Source organism: Mercenaria mercenaria, unplaced genomic scaffold (genome assembly GCF_021730395.1).
Source record: "Mercenaria mercenaria strain notata unplaced genomic scaffold, MADL_Memer_1 contig_883, whole genome shotgun sequence".
Classification (NCBI taxonomy): Eukaryota; Metazoa; Mollusca; class Bivalvia; order Venerida; family Veneridae; genus Mercenaria; species Mercenaria mercenaria.
Window position 1 is genome coordinate 56,275 of NW_026463794.1, and position 15,480 is coordinate 71,754.

General features: G+C 32.5%; 1 protein-coding gene across 1 annotated transcript; it reads right to left on the bottom strand.

Moving 5' to 3' along the window:
• Positions 1-10,572: 10,572 nt before the first annotated feature.
• LOC128554933 (uncharacterized) lies at positions 10,573-14,993 on the bottom strand (the record flags this gene model as incomplete). The annotated part of the gene is made up of 2 exons (XM_053536265.1): positions 10,573-11,530; positions 14,781-14,993. Coding segments are annotated over 2 exons (440 nt in total), but the record flags the coding sequence as incomplete, so codon positions are not given.
• Between the last annotated feature and the right edge of the window lie 487 nt (positions 14,994-15,480).

Below are 15,480 nucleotides of genomic sequence, written 5' to 3' on the forward strand. Positions count from 1 at the left end.
TGTGAATAATGTTTTTCTATGTTCAGTATGTCTTAGGTTCATTCATCCTCCTGGCTTACATAAAAGATGCAGTTAATAAGCGCGAAACTATTGTATCTTGTTCTTTATTTATATACAGTTACAATAGTTTCGCGCTCAGCCCACGATATGAAACAAATACACTGGTAGGTTGAAACCACTCATCTCCTTTTAACACATATTCCATGTGATAATCTGGAAAAACAATATATTCCACGGAATATCTGCAATGTCATGCATAAAACGTGTGGTACCCTTATGGCCGTATTTAATATTCCATGGAATATTTTAGAGTGAGTGAAAGATATAATCTGAAGAATCATAGTTTCTTGTCCGAAAGGAAATGGTTTAAATATTCCGTGGAATAGAATAAAGGTGAACTTTGGAATCTAGAAAGAAAACGGTGATGCTATTTCAACCAAGTGAAAGCAATTAAACACACCACGCAAAAAACAACAAGAACATTTTGATGGAATTAAGATCAAAGTGTTCTGCTGTGCACTCTTTATGAATAGTACGGATGAGACAGTTTATAAAACTACAAATTGGTCAGTGCGGAAATTGATATCATTTCTGCAATGCAAAACCTAATAGTTTATACACTAGTTTATTTGGACTTTGGTCCCGAGAGATGTCTGTGCTGTTTCTCAAACAAAAAATATTTCTCATTTCAAATATAATGCTGTTATATATGAAGTTTATGATGGTATTCATGATATCATTAAAGTGTACCATACTTTGATTTTCTGACCCTCATGTGTTATTACATTTGAACTTGGACTGTTTTATAATCAGGTTCATTTTACTGTTTTTAATATATACAATAGTTGCAGGTTTTTTTTAAATATTAATTGCAGCTTTATAATTTAGAACACTTCAGGTTCATGTTTATTAATGATTAGAATTTTAAACATGAGTTATGATACATTTTATAAATTGTATTATATTTAGATTAATAAATGTAAAAAGTCTATATCAAATGTACAGGTCATCTTTTGTACAAAAATTAAGGAAATAAATACTTTTGTATAATTTTCATTTTCAGTTTTGGTAGAGAGAAGTTTGGGTATGTATAGTTGTTTGACCTGTCTTACCCTGTGGTAGTCCCAGAAGATGTTACCATTATGAATAAATGCAGGTGGAATTATGCTTTTGTAATTGTTAAACAAAGATCTTAAAGCAGTTATATGCTGTATGACTACATACTTCTAAAATAATTGTACAAGTCAGCTATAAGACTGACATTCCTGACAAGATGTGAACCTTCTGGACTTTGTCAGCCTGGCATAAACATTTCTTTCCTGTAGCTTTGTGTATCCCTCAATTTACTAAGTACATATCTCCATTAAAGATACTGTTTCTAGATATGTTTTAGTAATAGATGTGTGATAGCTTTGTAATGTAAACACTGTAAAATAGAATGAAAATGTACTTTGATAACAAACATTGAAATACAAATTTATCAGTATATTGTATCAGACAGTAAAAACATGAAGTACATTAATTTTGTATCTTTATATTAAGAAAATGAAAACAGTTATATTCAAATGCTCTGACACTGATTTTATGCTGATTACCTAGAAAGTGTGTGAATTAATGTTTTACAATATTTCAGAACTTGAAGAAAATGGTTAGTGCAGAAGGGAAATAAAAGTAATCATAAAAGTAACAGATATTAATAAGGTAAACTATTGTGATTAAAAGACATGGCCAGTGCTGCACATCAAAAGGCAACATTTAAATTTAATTTTGCCACTTATGAGTTTTGTAAAGCTGATTTTGCACTATGTATGAAATGATTAGGATTAATGTTGTTTACTGTGACCTTTTTCCACATGATTTTGTCAAGACTGACGATTTGTTCATTGGGATACAATGGCTAAAGGCGACATTGTATCACATAACATATGTCTGCATAGTTGCCTAACATTAAATGTCAAATTATAAACAAGGAATTTCTAAATTTGGAGAATCTTTTGTTGTTTTTCTTCATTTAGCTCAGTTCAAAAGAGATGGAGTTTGAAGCAATTTATACAGTACAACCTCTTGAGAGTAGGTTATTCTGGAGCAAAAACTTCTCCATAACAACATCATCAGAATTTCCCTAAGCTGAAATATAACTATGAAATTTACCTCTCCAGAACAACAACCTCAACATAACTAAACATAACTGTATATCCCACAGGATGTTGCTCTGCAGAGGTTGCACTGTACTTATAATATCTATTTTTTCAAATGCTTTATGAAACACAACACTTACAACAAGGGGAAAAGTGAACATCTATTACTCATAAGGTTAAGTTTTGGCATTTCTCAAGTTCATTGTTTTTGCATGTTATATAAAAACACTTTAGGTAGTTTATCGTTATCACATCATATACTAATCGGAGGTTGTAGGTTGTTGTTGGAGCTTTTAGGTGAGATCATAGATGAATATCATCAGAATTATCTGTTTATTGTTTTCACCATTTTACTGAATATGTACACTAAAACTTATAAAATATGCAACCTTTTCAGACAGTCCTACTATATAACTAGTCATTTAGAGAATCTAAGTATATGTAAAATTTAAATAAAGCAACAAACCAAGTAGCAACACAATCTTGCTGCTTAAGACAGGTTATTCCTCAGACAAGTTGAAATTAGACAAAATGTCAATTTTTAGAGTTACCTGACTTGCTGCTTGATAATACATTTCTAAGAATTCCTGCAAATGTCAAAAATGATGTTATAATTGTTTTACAAAGTGCTATTTTTTATTCTCTTTATGTAATAAAGTTTTACTTTTGTATTTCCAGAAGTGCTACAAGTGTGTTGTCATGTGAAGTGGACTTTACCCTAACTGTGCGGCATGATGTATATTCAAGTGTGAGACAGCCATGCACCAGCTGTAAACTGAGATAGACCCACACATGAAATGTGTTGACTTTTGTATGCATTATCATCTGTACAGAATGTGTTTATGACAAGACTGTATACATATATATTATTAAATCACTTTTATTTCCATTATGACATTCATGTAAGAAGCAAGTATTAACTTAACAATTGCATTGATAGAAATGTTAAAATGTGATCAATCTAATTTAACGGTCTTTATAACCTTTCATTGGACTTTTGAAGTTTCATATTATTTGTGGAGATTGACCAAGTCATTCAGCAACTTATACTGTCTGTGAGTCATTTCTTGTATGTTGTAGAGTTCTTAACAATGCATAAAATATTAAAATTATGCATTTGTCAGATGAACTCATTCATCACATGTAGATTAATGTTAAAGCAGTCCAACATTTTACCATAACTTAATTAATATTCTATTCAACCAAATTTGTCATATATTTTCATATAAACATTTGTATATTACAGTCTAGTCTAATCTAGAAATGATGTTCCACAATTTTTCAGTTATATTTTATGTTGTTTTGATGTCTAAACATATAATTACTAACATCAACAAAACTTAAGTATTTCACAATTTGGTTGGTATAAATGGTTGTTTTGTTTATATGTTTTATTTATTTCCATCCAGGGGAATAGAGAAATATACATTTTAAAATATATCATCATTCCAGATAAGTACACTACATAATCAGGATAAAAGAAATAAAAAAAATTATGTTGGTAGAATTTCATTAAAAAATGATATACAGTCTTTGTAGTATTTACTTCTTTAGATATGTTGGACTTAAATGGGAATAATAACATGCTTTAAATTTTTGTAGTCATAAGTTAATATGGGAATTATTAACTTGAAATAGCTTTTATCTCACTGTTATGTCATCGGAGCTTTAATATTTTTCAACATGCCATTGGCAACAAGGCTCAATATTTTTGTGTATACCTTGCATTCATGTGTGATCATTTTTTTATGGTATTCTTTAATATAATATATGCTTTTCATCTTACCATGGATAAAAAAATATTTATTTGTCTGAATATTAAGGTAAAAATACTGACTGATTAAATTGCAATATAAGAAAGCTTATATGAGATAAAGGGAGATAATTCTATAAAAAATTATGTAGAATGTAGATGATAAAATATAATGAAGGGAGGTAATAAAATATTGTGAAGTTAATAGTCTTCATTTCTTTGATGAGCTAATTAATTGTTTTACATGTTGGTTTATTAACTACAAGTATGACCTAACATGTGTACCTGTCCTGAAGGAAAATAAAAAAGAGTGTTTGATGTCCTTGTATGTTTAAGTAGTTGCTAGATTTGTTTACATCACATGTCAGAATGAAATGAAGAAACCAACTTTAGTGAGGGTATCCCGGGAAAATACCTAAGTTTATTTTTATATCAGCAAATTTGATGGAATAGTCATTCAGGTGTTGTCCATCCTATTTGCAAAAATGTTTTGGGGACTAAATTTTTGGTGTAAATATCTCTTTTAAAAAATAACACACAACATTTTAATATTGTGTTTATATTATCTGATGCACTTAGCAATATATATTTTGGAGTCTAAATGTTAAAAAAAATCCGGTTTTAATTTTTTAGTTACAGTGTCTAGACTTTCGAAAAAATATGTCAATTTGAACTTGATAAAGTTTTATTGTTATCAAACTGTAAGGCGATATTCCGTAATTTGTGTGACTTGTCCATTTTCATTTTGAAAAAGCACCAATTAAATCATGTTTTAAAGTCACATTTGCAAATTTATGTCTAACTGTAAGTATCAAATATGAACAATCAAAATGATATTTTGCAATGCAAAATAAATAATAATAAAAAAAAAATAACGCGCTCCATCCAAGGAATCATATTTTGACACCAGATACATATTTCAGTTTCATGTGCACAATTAAGCAAGGTTCCTTTGAAATGAAGATAACTCTTTTAAATAGATGTTTTCTTTTTTGTGTAGCTGAAAGATCTATCAGAGGAGACAAAAGTTACTACACTTTGTGGCGCTGATTTTTGCAATATACGTCAGACCGTATTTTCTCCCGTTTACTAAATAATACGTGTATTTGCCAACTGAATATGCCATTTGAAGCACTGTTGTCGGGGCATTTTTCTGCTTATTGCAATCGACTGCAAACAGCATACCAAGATCAAATAAAATGTCTTAAATGTAATAAGTCTGTATCATCAAAACGGAAACAATCTGTTTATAGAATATGGAGTGAAATAGTTACGCTTGACCGGCGAGTCATTCAGACGCTCAATACATATTTATGTGATAAAGCTTCTGTAAAACATAGACTTTTGTAAACATCATGACAATATCAACTGCTCTGAAACTTTTTATTTTATTGGTGGTAACTTCAGAAGAACAGGTCTTTCCCAAATGGAGAAGGTATATGTTCCATCCAGATATATCTGCTGCCATTACAACTATACATCAATGGGATCAAAGTAAAGCTAAAATTGATAAAAATAGCCTGGTGTATACATATGCTGAAAATGATTTATTAAAATCCAGTTTTCCTCTGGTGCAACAAACAGACCAAATAAATATTTTCTGTGAAATATTCTACCACACCAAGCACACCAGGAGGAAATTCTCGAAACCAATTAACTTTCGGTTCTGTATAAAGCTTATGATCATAGTGCTTTCTGGTGATGTGGCCTCAAACCCTGGACCTATCAAATTTCCCTGCGGCGGATGCCATAGAGCAGTAGCATCGAACCACCGTGCAATCTACTGTGAGGCATGTTATCTATGGTGGCATATCAAATGTGCAGGCATCTCTGCGAAGCAGTATATTGATCTTGGTAACTCAGATGACCCATGGTTGTGTGGAAACTGTAATACTTTTCACTTTAGTGATTCTTTTTTCAAACCGGATGTAAACCTAGATGATTCCACCTGCTCAACTTCTGGAAACAGTGACATTATAACCATATTTGATGAACTTGTAAACATGAAAAAAGAAAACCCAAACAAATTCATCTGTGCTCACATAAACATTAACAGTTTGAGGAACAAATTTGACCTTCTGAAAGAAATCTTAGTTAAGAATATTGTTGATGTTTTATTTATTTCAGAAACTAAATTAAATGACTCTTTTCCAGATGCCCAATTTTTGGTGAATGATTATCACTTTTGGAGAGCTGATAGAAATGATAAAGGTGGCGGGGTAGCAGCCTATCTCAGATCAGACATAGCCGGGGACAGAAAACTTGAGTTAGAATTTGATGATATTGAATCTATCTGTATTGAGGTAAATTTAAATAAAAAGAAATGGCTTTTGATAGGTGCTTATAAACCCCCCTCTATGTCTAATGATGTTTTTCAAGCAAACTGTATGACTACACTGGATAAATGCACAAGTAAATATGATAACTATGTTTTGACAGGGGACTTGAATTTTGATTTACTTGATTCTACCAAATGCACTCCTCTGAATAATATCATTGATATTTTTGATATGTCAAGTTTAGTCAAAAAGCCAACTTGTTTTACTAAAGTTGGTAAACCCTCTCTTCTAGATGTTATCTTAACAAATTGTCATTCCTGCTTTGGAAAAGTATGTAATTTTAACTGTGGGCTCAGTGATGTGCACAATATGATTGCTTTTCAGCTAAAAGTTGAAATACCTAGTAAAAAAACTAAATGGTGCTACTACAGATCTTTTAAAAATTTTGACTCTGAAAAATTTAATTTAGACTTGCAATCAGATTTTTTAAACCTGAGTCATAATGAAGATGATGTAAATACCGTTTATAATAATTTTAGTAAGACTTTTGTAAGTGTAGCAGATAAACATGCTCCTTTGAAGCGTAAGCGCTCTTTAAATCAGTCAGTGCCATATATGAATAAATTACTGAAACAGGCAATTTATAAAAAACGCATGCTGCAAAATATATTTAATAAGTATAAAACGTCCAAAAACTGGGAAAAGTATCGAAAACAAAGGAATCTGGTAACTAGCATTAAAAGAAAATCAATTAATAGATATTTTTTAGAAAGGTGTGTCGGTGGGTGCAAAAATAAGTCTTTCTGGCCCACTGTCAAACCATTTCTAACAAACAAAGGTACAAATGTAAAAAAGGATACAATTCTCTGTGAAAATAATATACTTATAAACGATCAAACCCAGGTCTGTGATATTTTCAACGATTTCTTTGTCAATGTGGCTAATGACATAGGTAAGGACTCAATTCCAATTAGTGATAATCACCCTAGTTTAGATTCAATTCGTCAGAATGTAAAGTCAGATAAAACATTTTCTTTTACGCCTGTCAGTAATTCTTTTATTAGTAAGCAAATTGACCAACTGTCTTCAAAAAAGGCTACTGGGCATGATGGCATATCTGCTAAACTTCTAAAATATTCCAAATCTTCGGTTGTAGACCCCATTACAAATATGGTAAACTTAAGTTTCCAAACTTCAGCATTTCCTGATTGCTTAAAAATAGCTCAGGTTGCCCCTGTTCACAAGAAAAATAGTACACTTGATAAAGGCAACTATAGGCCTGTTAGTATACTACCAATTATGTCTAAAATCTTTGAAAGGTCAATTAATACCCAGCTAATGGAATTTTTTAACAGATATTTTAATTCATACCTATCTGCTTTTAGGCCAGGTTATGGTTGTCAAAGTACCCTCCTTAAAATAACTGAGGACTGGAAAAGATCACTAGATGATAATAAGTATGTTGCTGCAATTTTAATGGACCTGTCAAAAGCCTTTGACTGCCTCCCCCATGACCTTTTACTCATGAAACTTAGCTGTTATGGTGTCTCGGATGAAGCACTAGGTTTGCTATCAAACTATCTTAGTAACAGAAAACAATGTGTCAAACTTGGTTCACATCTAAGTACTTTCAAAGATATTTATAAAGGTGTTCCTCAAGGTTCCATTCTAGGTCCCGTACTTTTTAATATTTTCATCAATGATATTTTTGATTTCGTCCATAAATGTGACTTGTATAATTATGCGGATGATAACACCCTTTCCTGCAGTGACACAAATATAGAAAACGTTGTTAACTCTTTGGAGTCAGATAGTCAATCTTTAATAAAATGGTTCTCAGACAACCATATGAAAGCCAATCCAGATAAATTTCAGGCAATTGCCATTGGTAAAAAAACAAAAGATCAAAATATAACTTTTAACTTAAATGGAAGTACCATTTCCTGTGATGACGATGTTAAACTTTTAGGGGTAACTTTTGACTTCAAACTAAAATTTGACACCCACATTTCTAACATCTGTAAAAAGGCTTCAAGGCAGTTAAATGTTTTAAAGAGAATTGGGAAACACTTATGTAAACTAGGCAAATTAAATATCTATTACTCTTTCATTTTATCAAATTTTAACTTTTGCCCCCTTACTTGGCATTTTTGTGGTGAAGTATATACTAAAAAACTAGAAAAGATCCAGGAAAGAGCGCTGCGCTTCATCTATGTTGATTATATATCTGATTATGATTTACTTCTAACCAAATCCAAACTTCCAACGTTAAAATTAAGAAGAATTAGAACCATGGCACTAGAAATTCACAAAATTATTCATAAACAAGGACCGACCTATTTACATGACTTGGTTACTATTAAAACTCACTCTTTCAATTTTAGGTACACAAATGTAGCTAATATTCCTCAGGTAAGAACAACCAGTTATGGTAGCAACTCTTTCCGGTCCTATGCACCTAAACTCTGGAACTCATTGCCACAACACCTTAGGGATGAGGTCAATTACAATAACTTTAAAAATTTGATTGGTGCATGGAACGGAGAGAGCTGCTCATGTTCATTTTGCCAGTAAACCTGCATTGCCTTAGCTTGTGTTAGTCTGCTTTATTTATTATTTTTAACTATGTCTGAGTCTTAATTTCTAGTCTTTCGATGTTTATCTGTTCTCTAATTTTGAATTATTATGTGCTTTTAGGCTGTTTGTTGTGTATGCTTTATATTCTTAGTTGCAAACAGCATGTACTTTATTTTAAGCTTTTTATCCATTTCTGTCATTGCATGTGCATGTGCTTAGATATTTTGAGTTTAGTTATTTATTATTCAGATTAGTAATTTATTATATAGATAAAGTATATTTTATTTATTTACTTAACCAATGAATTAGAAATTTTATTTCCATACTCTTAAACAAATAGTACTCTTCTGTGCTTATTACCTTTGTCTTTCGAGATGTACTGTCTTTCAGTTCTTAATTTATATCAATTTATGATAGATTTTATATATGTAAAATGTGTAATTTAACATGTTGATTTCTATGTATGAATATGTCGGTCAAAAGCTATACATAGCTTATGTTTTATAATGTTATTTTATCTGCCGACAATAAATAAATATTGACTTGACTTGACTTGACTTGACTTGACGTGAACATCATTATCCTGTCCATATTAAATCAGTTGAATAGAAAAGTAAGTTGTCTATGTTACTTACCATACATGATAACACAATCATGTATGTAACAGTCATGAACATGTTTTCTTTGATTTTTTTTCTAAATATTTTCCCCATTCTTTGACAAATGTATATTTACAGTCAAATTCACTTAATACGAACACGCTTGATACGAATTTTTGGATAAAAGGAGCAATATTTGGATTCTCCGGCCGATTCCTTCAATTTCCTTTATAAAATTATTTCGGTAATAGCGAACTGTCTTCATACGAATAATCGGTAGATAAAACATATTTTGGAAGATCCAATAAGCTTATGTTATAATATTCCATCTTTTGATAGAAGTAATTTTAGAAGTCGGCGGCCATTTTGTTCTTGTTACGCTTGACTATTTAAAAGTTTGAAACTGCACAGTGTTGATACTAAATCGAAGTATATGAAATGTGTAGAAAATAATCTCAACCTTGTGCGTTTTGTTTATTATAATTACACTTTAAAACCGGTTACGCTTTCCAGTCTACCTCTAATATACACATGTCAGGAGATGTTTTCTAGATTGTGATTATATTGACTATATAATCTGATGGCACCAAAGTACATGAAAGATGTATCTATACCACCTGAATACCGTTTTTCATTTGTTTATATGTATGTTTTTTTCGGCCTAAACATTGCCTATTATACACAAATATGCACTTAATCATTTGGATTCAGTTCCAATTAAATTCCTTTGAAAATGTGGCAGAGGTTTGGTCGAGAATGTATGTACATGTACATTCAAGAAAAAATTCGCACTTCAAATAGAAAATATGTTTTGACGCGGGGATGGGAGGGGGGGGGGGGGGGGGGGGGCTAAACATTTTGTTCGAGGGGAAGTTGATGGAAAAATTACCACAACCATTAACACTTCATAGTGATTATACGTACGAAGAAAATAAAGAAAACACACTTATTTTGGAGGAGGAATGTTTTGGTGTCACCCTTCCTGTACCTATCCCGGGGGATATATTTCACATGTAACGGCTATTAAATGGTAGCACGTTTGAACGTCAATCCATAGGTCCAGGCACTGAACATTTCTGATAATGGTTTTTCTTAAGAATAAGGGCTTCGTGTGTTTTATACATGTTAAAGAATCAGAGTTTCTGGTAAAAAAACAGGGTATACCTGGATCTAAAAGATCTCTTGTGAGATGTACTAGTAGGTTATTTATTTGTCGCCGTCGGTTTTGCTATTGATGTTTTATTACTTCTATACAGATGACATGGACATGTTCTATACATATTCAACAATTGTCTATGATTGTCAATGCCTCAGAAACAAGCTAACAAACTAACTAGAAGGACCAAGGTGTGACACATTGTTGTTCATTTTATGCCTTACAACTTAGTTACTTTGATTTCAAATGCTTCTTCACTTGTTATATGCTAAACATAGATAAGAAACTGTCATGCTGAGATACATCAACTGACACCTCAAAGTTGGTACGCTGTCATGAAACAAATGTCGCCTGAACCGTTTTTGTTTTACTGTACAGACAAAACTACCTCCAAACATGACAAAATCAATCAGTCAAGCTACTAAATGAACCGTGAATATTCAATATGCATCACTAATGTTACATTTGATCTTATCTGATTCGTATGATAATTCCAATTATTATTAAATCTGTATTTATAGTTCATTGTAATGGTCTAGATGAAACTACAATGATAAGAAGTTGTATTGACTCGAAGGCGGTGCCAAAATACGTATTGACTGCCAGCTGTGACGTCATCACGGTTTGACGTCAAAACAGTATGACGTCGTACAGAATTTACCATGAAAAATGCCTAAAGGCTGTAGATATTTTATTTTATACTTGAGTAGGCTGATATAATAATAAAACAATTGTTGCCTTTTTAAGTTCGGTCGATACCATATCGACCTCACCAAACGACAATAATTGTGTAGTATGAAATTATAATCTTTCTCCAAAAGGTGTTTGTTTACAAAATGAACACAATTCGTTTATGCTTTCTTCGTTCATGTCGCACTGAAAAAATCCATTCCCTGACTTAAATGACATGTCAAAGATACCACGCAAGTTCTTGAATCTTTGGTCGGTCAAATGTCTAGAACTCTTCTGGTTCGGCAAAGCATGTGCCTCTGTAAAATGTATGATCAAAAGTGCAGCATTTCCAGGATCTGAAAAATCATAAAGTTATTAATGCGAGGAAAAACAAATCTTTATTGAAGATTTTGCTTGTTGTCAAAAGTTTTTCACTTACGACATCGATTCCAGAACTCTTCTGGTTTTGGCAAAGCATGTGCCTCTGTAAAATGTATGATCAAAAGTGCAGCTTTTAAAGGATCTGAAAAATAATAAAGTTATTAATGCGAGGAAAAACAAATCTTTATTGAAGATTTTGCTTGATGTCAAAAGTTTTTCACTTACGACATCGATTCCATTTGTAGTGACTATTGATTTGTTTTGTTTCTAAGGTTTATGTAAATGTGAACAACAAATAAATCTATAGTTTGTTAAGTTTGTACATTTGTTATTATTTAAAAATGCATTTCCCTGATCGTTAGACTTTTGACAGGACACCATCTTTTTAACATCTTAGTTAAGAAACGGTGGTCAAATAGCATACCTTACATATATTCTGCTCCAAAACTCTATATTCCTAGATTTACTACTCTTCTTGTTTCAAGGAAGATGAATTTCATCAGACAGAGTGTATTAGCTTAATCGTGATTGTAATAATGTACCCTTAGAAAAGAATTTTTTGTCGTAACATTTTTATAAGTATTGCTATCTAGAAACAAATCATTTTGGAAGGAAAAACTTTTTGCATTTGATATCTTACCGATAATGTCAAACTGTCTGTTAGGGTATACCGCCCCAACGTAGTTTCTACACGGACAAAGTCAGTATGAAAACTTATAAATCTAGAGTATCGTGACATTAATTTTTCGTTTTGAATGACCAAAGCAGGATTGCCTATTTCTTAGCCTAGATTGTTTGCGAGATAAGTATTTGATAGACTAACTTTTATTATATTAATCTTTAAGAATAAGTTTACAAGTTGTTTTCACTTTATGAAATCGTTAGATCCGTACGAATATTTTTAAGTCTGTTCTACATACATATAACGAAAAATACCATGGACACTAAACGCCGAGATTTGATAAACCTTAAATAGTTTGGTCTTTGATCAGTAATGTTAGAGAAGAATATTGTACAGATTTTGACAGAGGTAGTCATTTACATCATTCATAATGGCTTAGCTAATCGTATCAGAGAGTCACCCGAAAAACACTTCTGTTAAGTTATTTTATGATCTGGATTAAGATAAAACATGTTTTCCTCTAGCCTCTCACCTACTACGGTGGCTGGTTTCTGCCATTTCGTGTTTGCGGGGCGAAAACACGAAAACTCGATAGCTATTTTGTAGAGTTTTCGTGTTGTCGTGTAGGCGGGGCGAGTTTTCTTGTTTCCGGATATAAATTTGTCGTGCTGGAGCCCTTTATTTGTCGTGTTTTCGCCCATCCAATATGGAAACATGACAAATACTTTATCTGTCGTGTTTTCGTGTTTTCTCCTCGCCAGTACGAACACACAACGAATACATTACTTGTCGAGTTTTCGTGTTTTCGCTGCGCCGCCGACATGAAAATACGAAAACTCGGAAATTGGGTATTTGTCAAATTGTCGTGTTTTCATTATGTAGTGTTTTCGCCCCGCCGACTCGACCACACGAACACATGAAAACTTGACAAATCTGAGATTATAAAACATTACAATAATATGTCAGATGTCAGTTATTGTGTAAGAATACAAAGTGTATGTATAACGACACGGTTCCTGTTGCAGTGAGCGGCAACAATTTAAAAATGGAGCGGCATCAGCGAGCTGATTGGGGCTAGGTACAGAAGGGGTTAACACCTCATGTTAGGCAGGTCAGGGCCTGGAAATATTTGAAATATACAATGTTTGAGGTATTGGGTTTAACCCCCTCCTGACAATAGAATCACAGGGTATTTCACTTGTCATTTTTAAAATATAGGTATGATCACATTTGTGTCCAAAATTTGAAATACTAGTACGTGATAGGGTCATGCCCACCTATTGAGAACGTCAGATGGTATTCCCAATGACATTTTTGAAATATAGTAATGCAATGGTGGCCTATGGTGCATTTTTTTGGTCTAAATTGTGAGAAAATATCATTTTGATATTCTGCCTTCGTCTTTCGATATTTTTATAGAACAAAATTGTATTCGGTCGAAATGAACATAGAATATAAGAAAATTTTTACGCATACATTTATATTTTCTAGCATGCAGTTATGTTGTGTCCAGTACAGTTATGTTTGAGCGCATGTTCAACGGAATATGCCAAAATGAAAACACAAAAACTCGACAAATAAGATATTAAACACGAAATGGGAGAAATCAGCCACCATACAATTCTGCATTGAATCGAATTCTTGGAACAATTTTGATAGTGTGCCATTCATAACTTCCGTTCATCAGAATTTTAGTATAAGCTGGTCAAGAGAGAGATGTCGCTTAGAATCGGAATATACGGCACATGAGGCGACGCATGATGGATAGATCAGAACAATCAGAATCTAACGTTGGAAAACGAGTAATTGTATAAACTAAAGGAAATGGATGCCAAAATACATCACAATTATTTAAGCGAAAATGACGCTTTGTGACATTCTTTAGCTGCAGTCATTTTTAACAAGATTATGGAAAGTTGACGAAAATTGACCTAATTGTGTTATATAAATTCATATAATTATATATATATATCATTATAATCAGCAATTTTATGAACGTTATAATTTTTGTAGCGCTGGGAAATGTATAAGTTTCTGCCACTGGTGGTAACTCGATGGTAATTGTTTGGGTAGTAATGAGGCACTGTCGAGTTACCACGTAAACAAAGCCAGATATTTCCATTTGCACATACCACCAGTGATTGAAACTTTTTCTTGCATGCCATAGTCAACACACTATAATAATTAAATTCTAACAAACGACATTCTTTTAGCACTGTTGTCTTACAATAGCACATTCACAACTATACGTCCGTCATGTCCGTTATGTCATTACTGAGACAAACGCAACGCAATAGCTCTGATTTTATTATATCATCTGCAGTGAAAGGTTCTGTTTTTATTCCCTAAAACAACGTTTCTTTTAAAGCGGGAAATATATTGTTAGAACAATTTGACAGGTATCAATGTGTCTGAGTTTTATCCGGCTTCACGTAAAATCATAATAAGTACTACAAAAACCTGCTACGAAAATACAGTTCGTTATACGTTATTTCAATCACCAGAATTACCAGTCTTGTATGCATGAAAATACCTATGATATTTCTCAAAACCAGTTCAGATGACCAAACGAACAAAACAGAACGGTAAAAAAATATATTTACTTTGAATATCTTTTATAGCTTTTGCTGCATCTGCACTTAATCTAGTCGAGACGATACACACTACGATGAGCAACTTGTCCTGATCAATGTCAGTTGCGCTTGGACAGTTTATAAAGTTCACAATTCCTACTTTGTTTTTCAGAATGAGTTTCAGCTCCTTTTCTATTTCTCTGATGGCATTACCTTCGTATTTATGAAATAACTGTACTGCAGCTGAAATGAAACAAATAGTTTTTATGGTGTTTAAATGCAATATTTTTTTGGGTTAAGTTTAGCCGACACATCTGTCATGACAATTTTCCAGTTTTGGATTGTTAAGGAAGGTCACAGGCCCCCAACAGGGCATATTTTCAGGCACGAGCGAGAACCTGAACAACCGAGATTTCGTAAACCAGCTTTCTCAAAAAAAGCCTTCTCAAATGAAATTCTCCTACTGAACAAAAGAGATTTCGAGACATTGGCGGCGAGATGAACAAGATTTCAGGTAAGCATCCTTAACCATTCCGCAACTGATGTTACTTTTTGTGTACACGGTTTAAAGCAATGGTATTGAAAACATCTTAGTGAGATTCACATGCATTGAATACTTTTAAGTGACCCTGTTCAAATTAATACGCTATATTTTTGATGATTATCCACTCCTAAATAAAACATATCGGACGAGCCTTTAATTAAAATAGGGTTATCATAACAGTAGCTC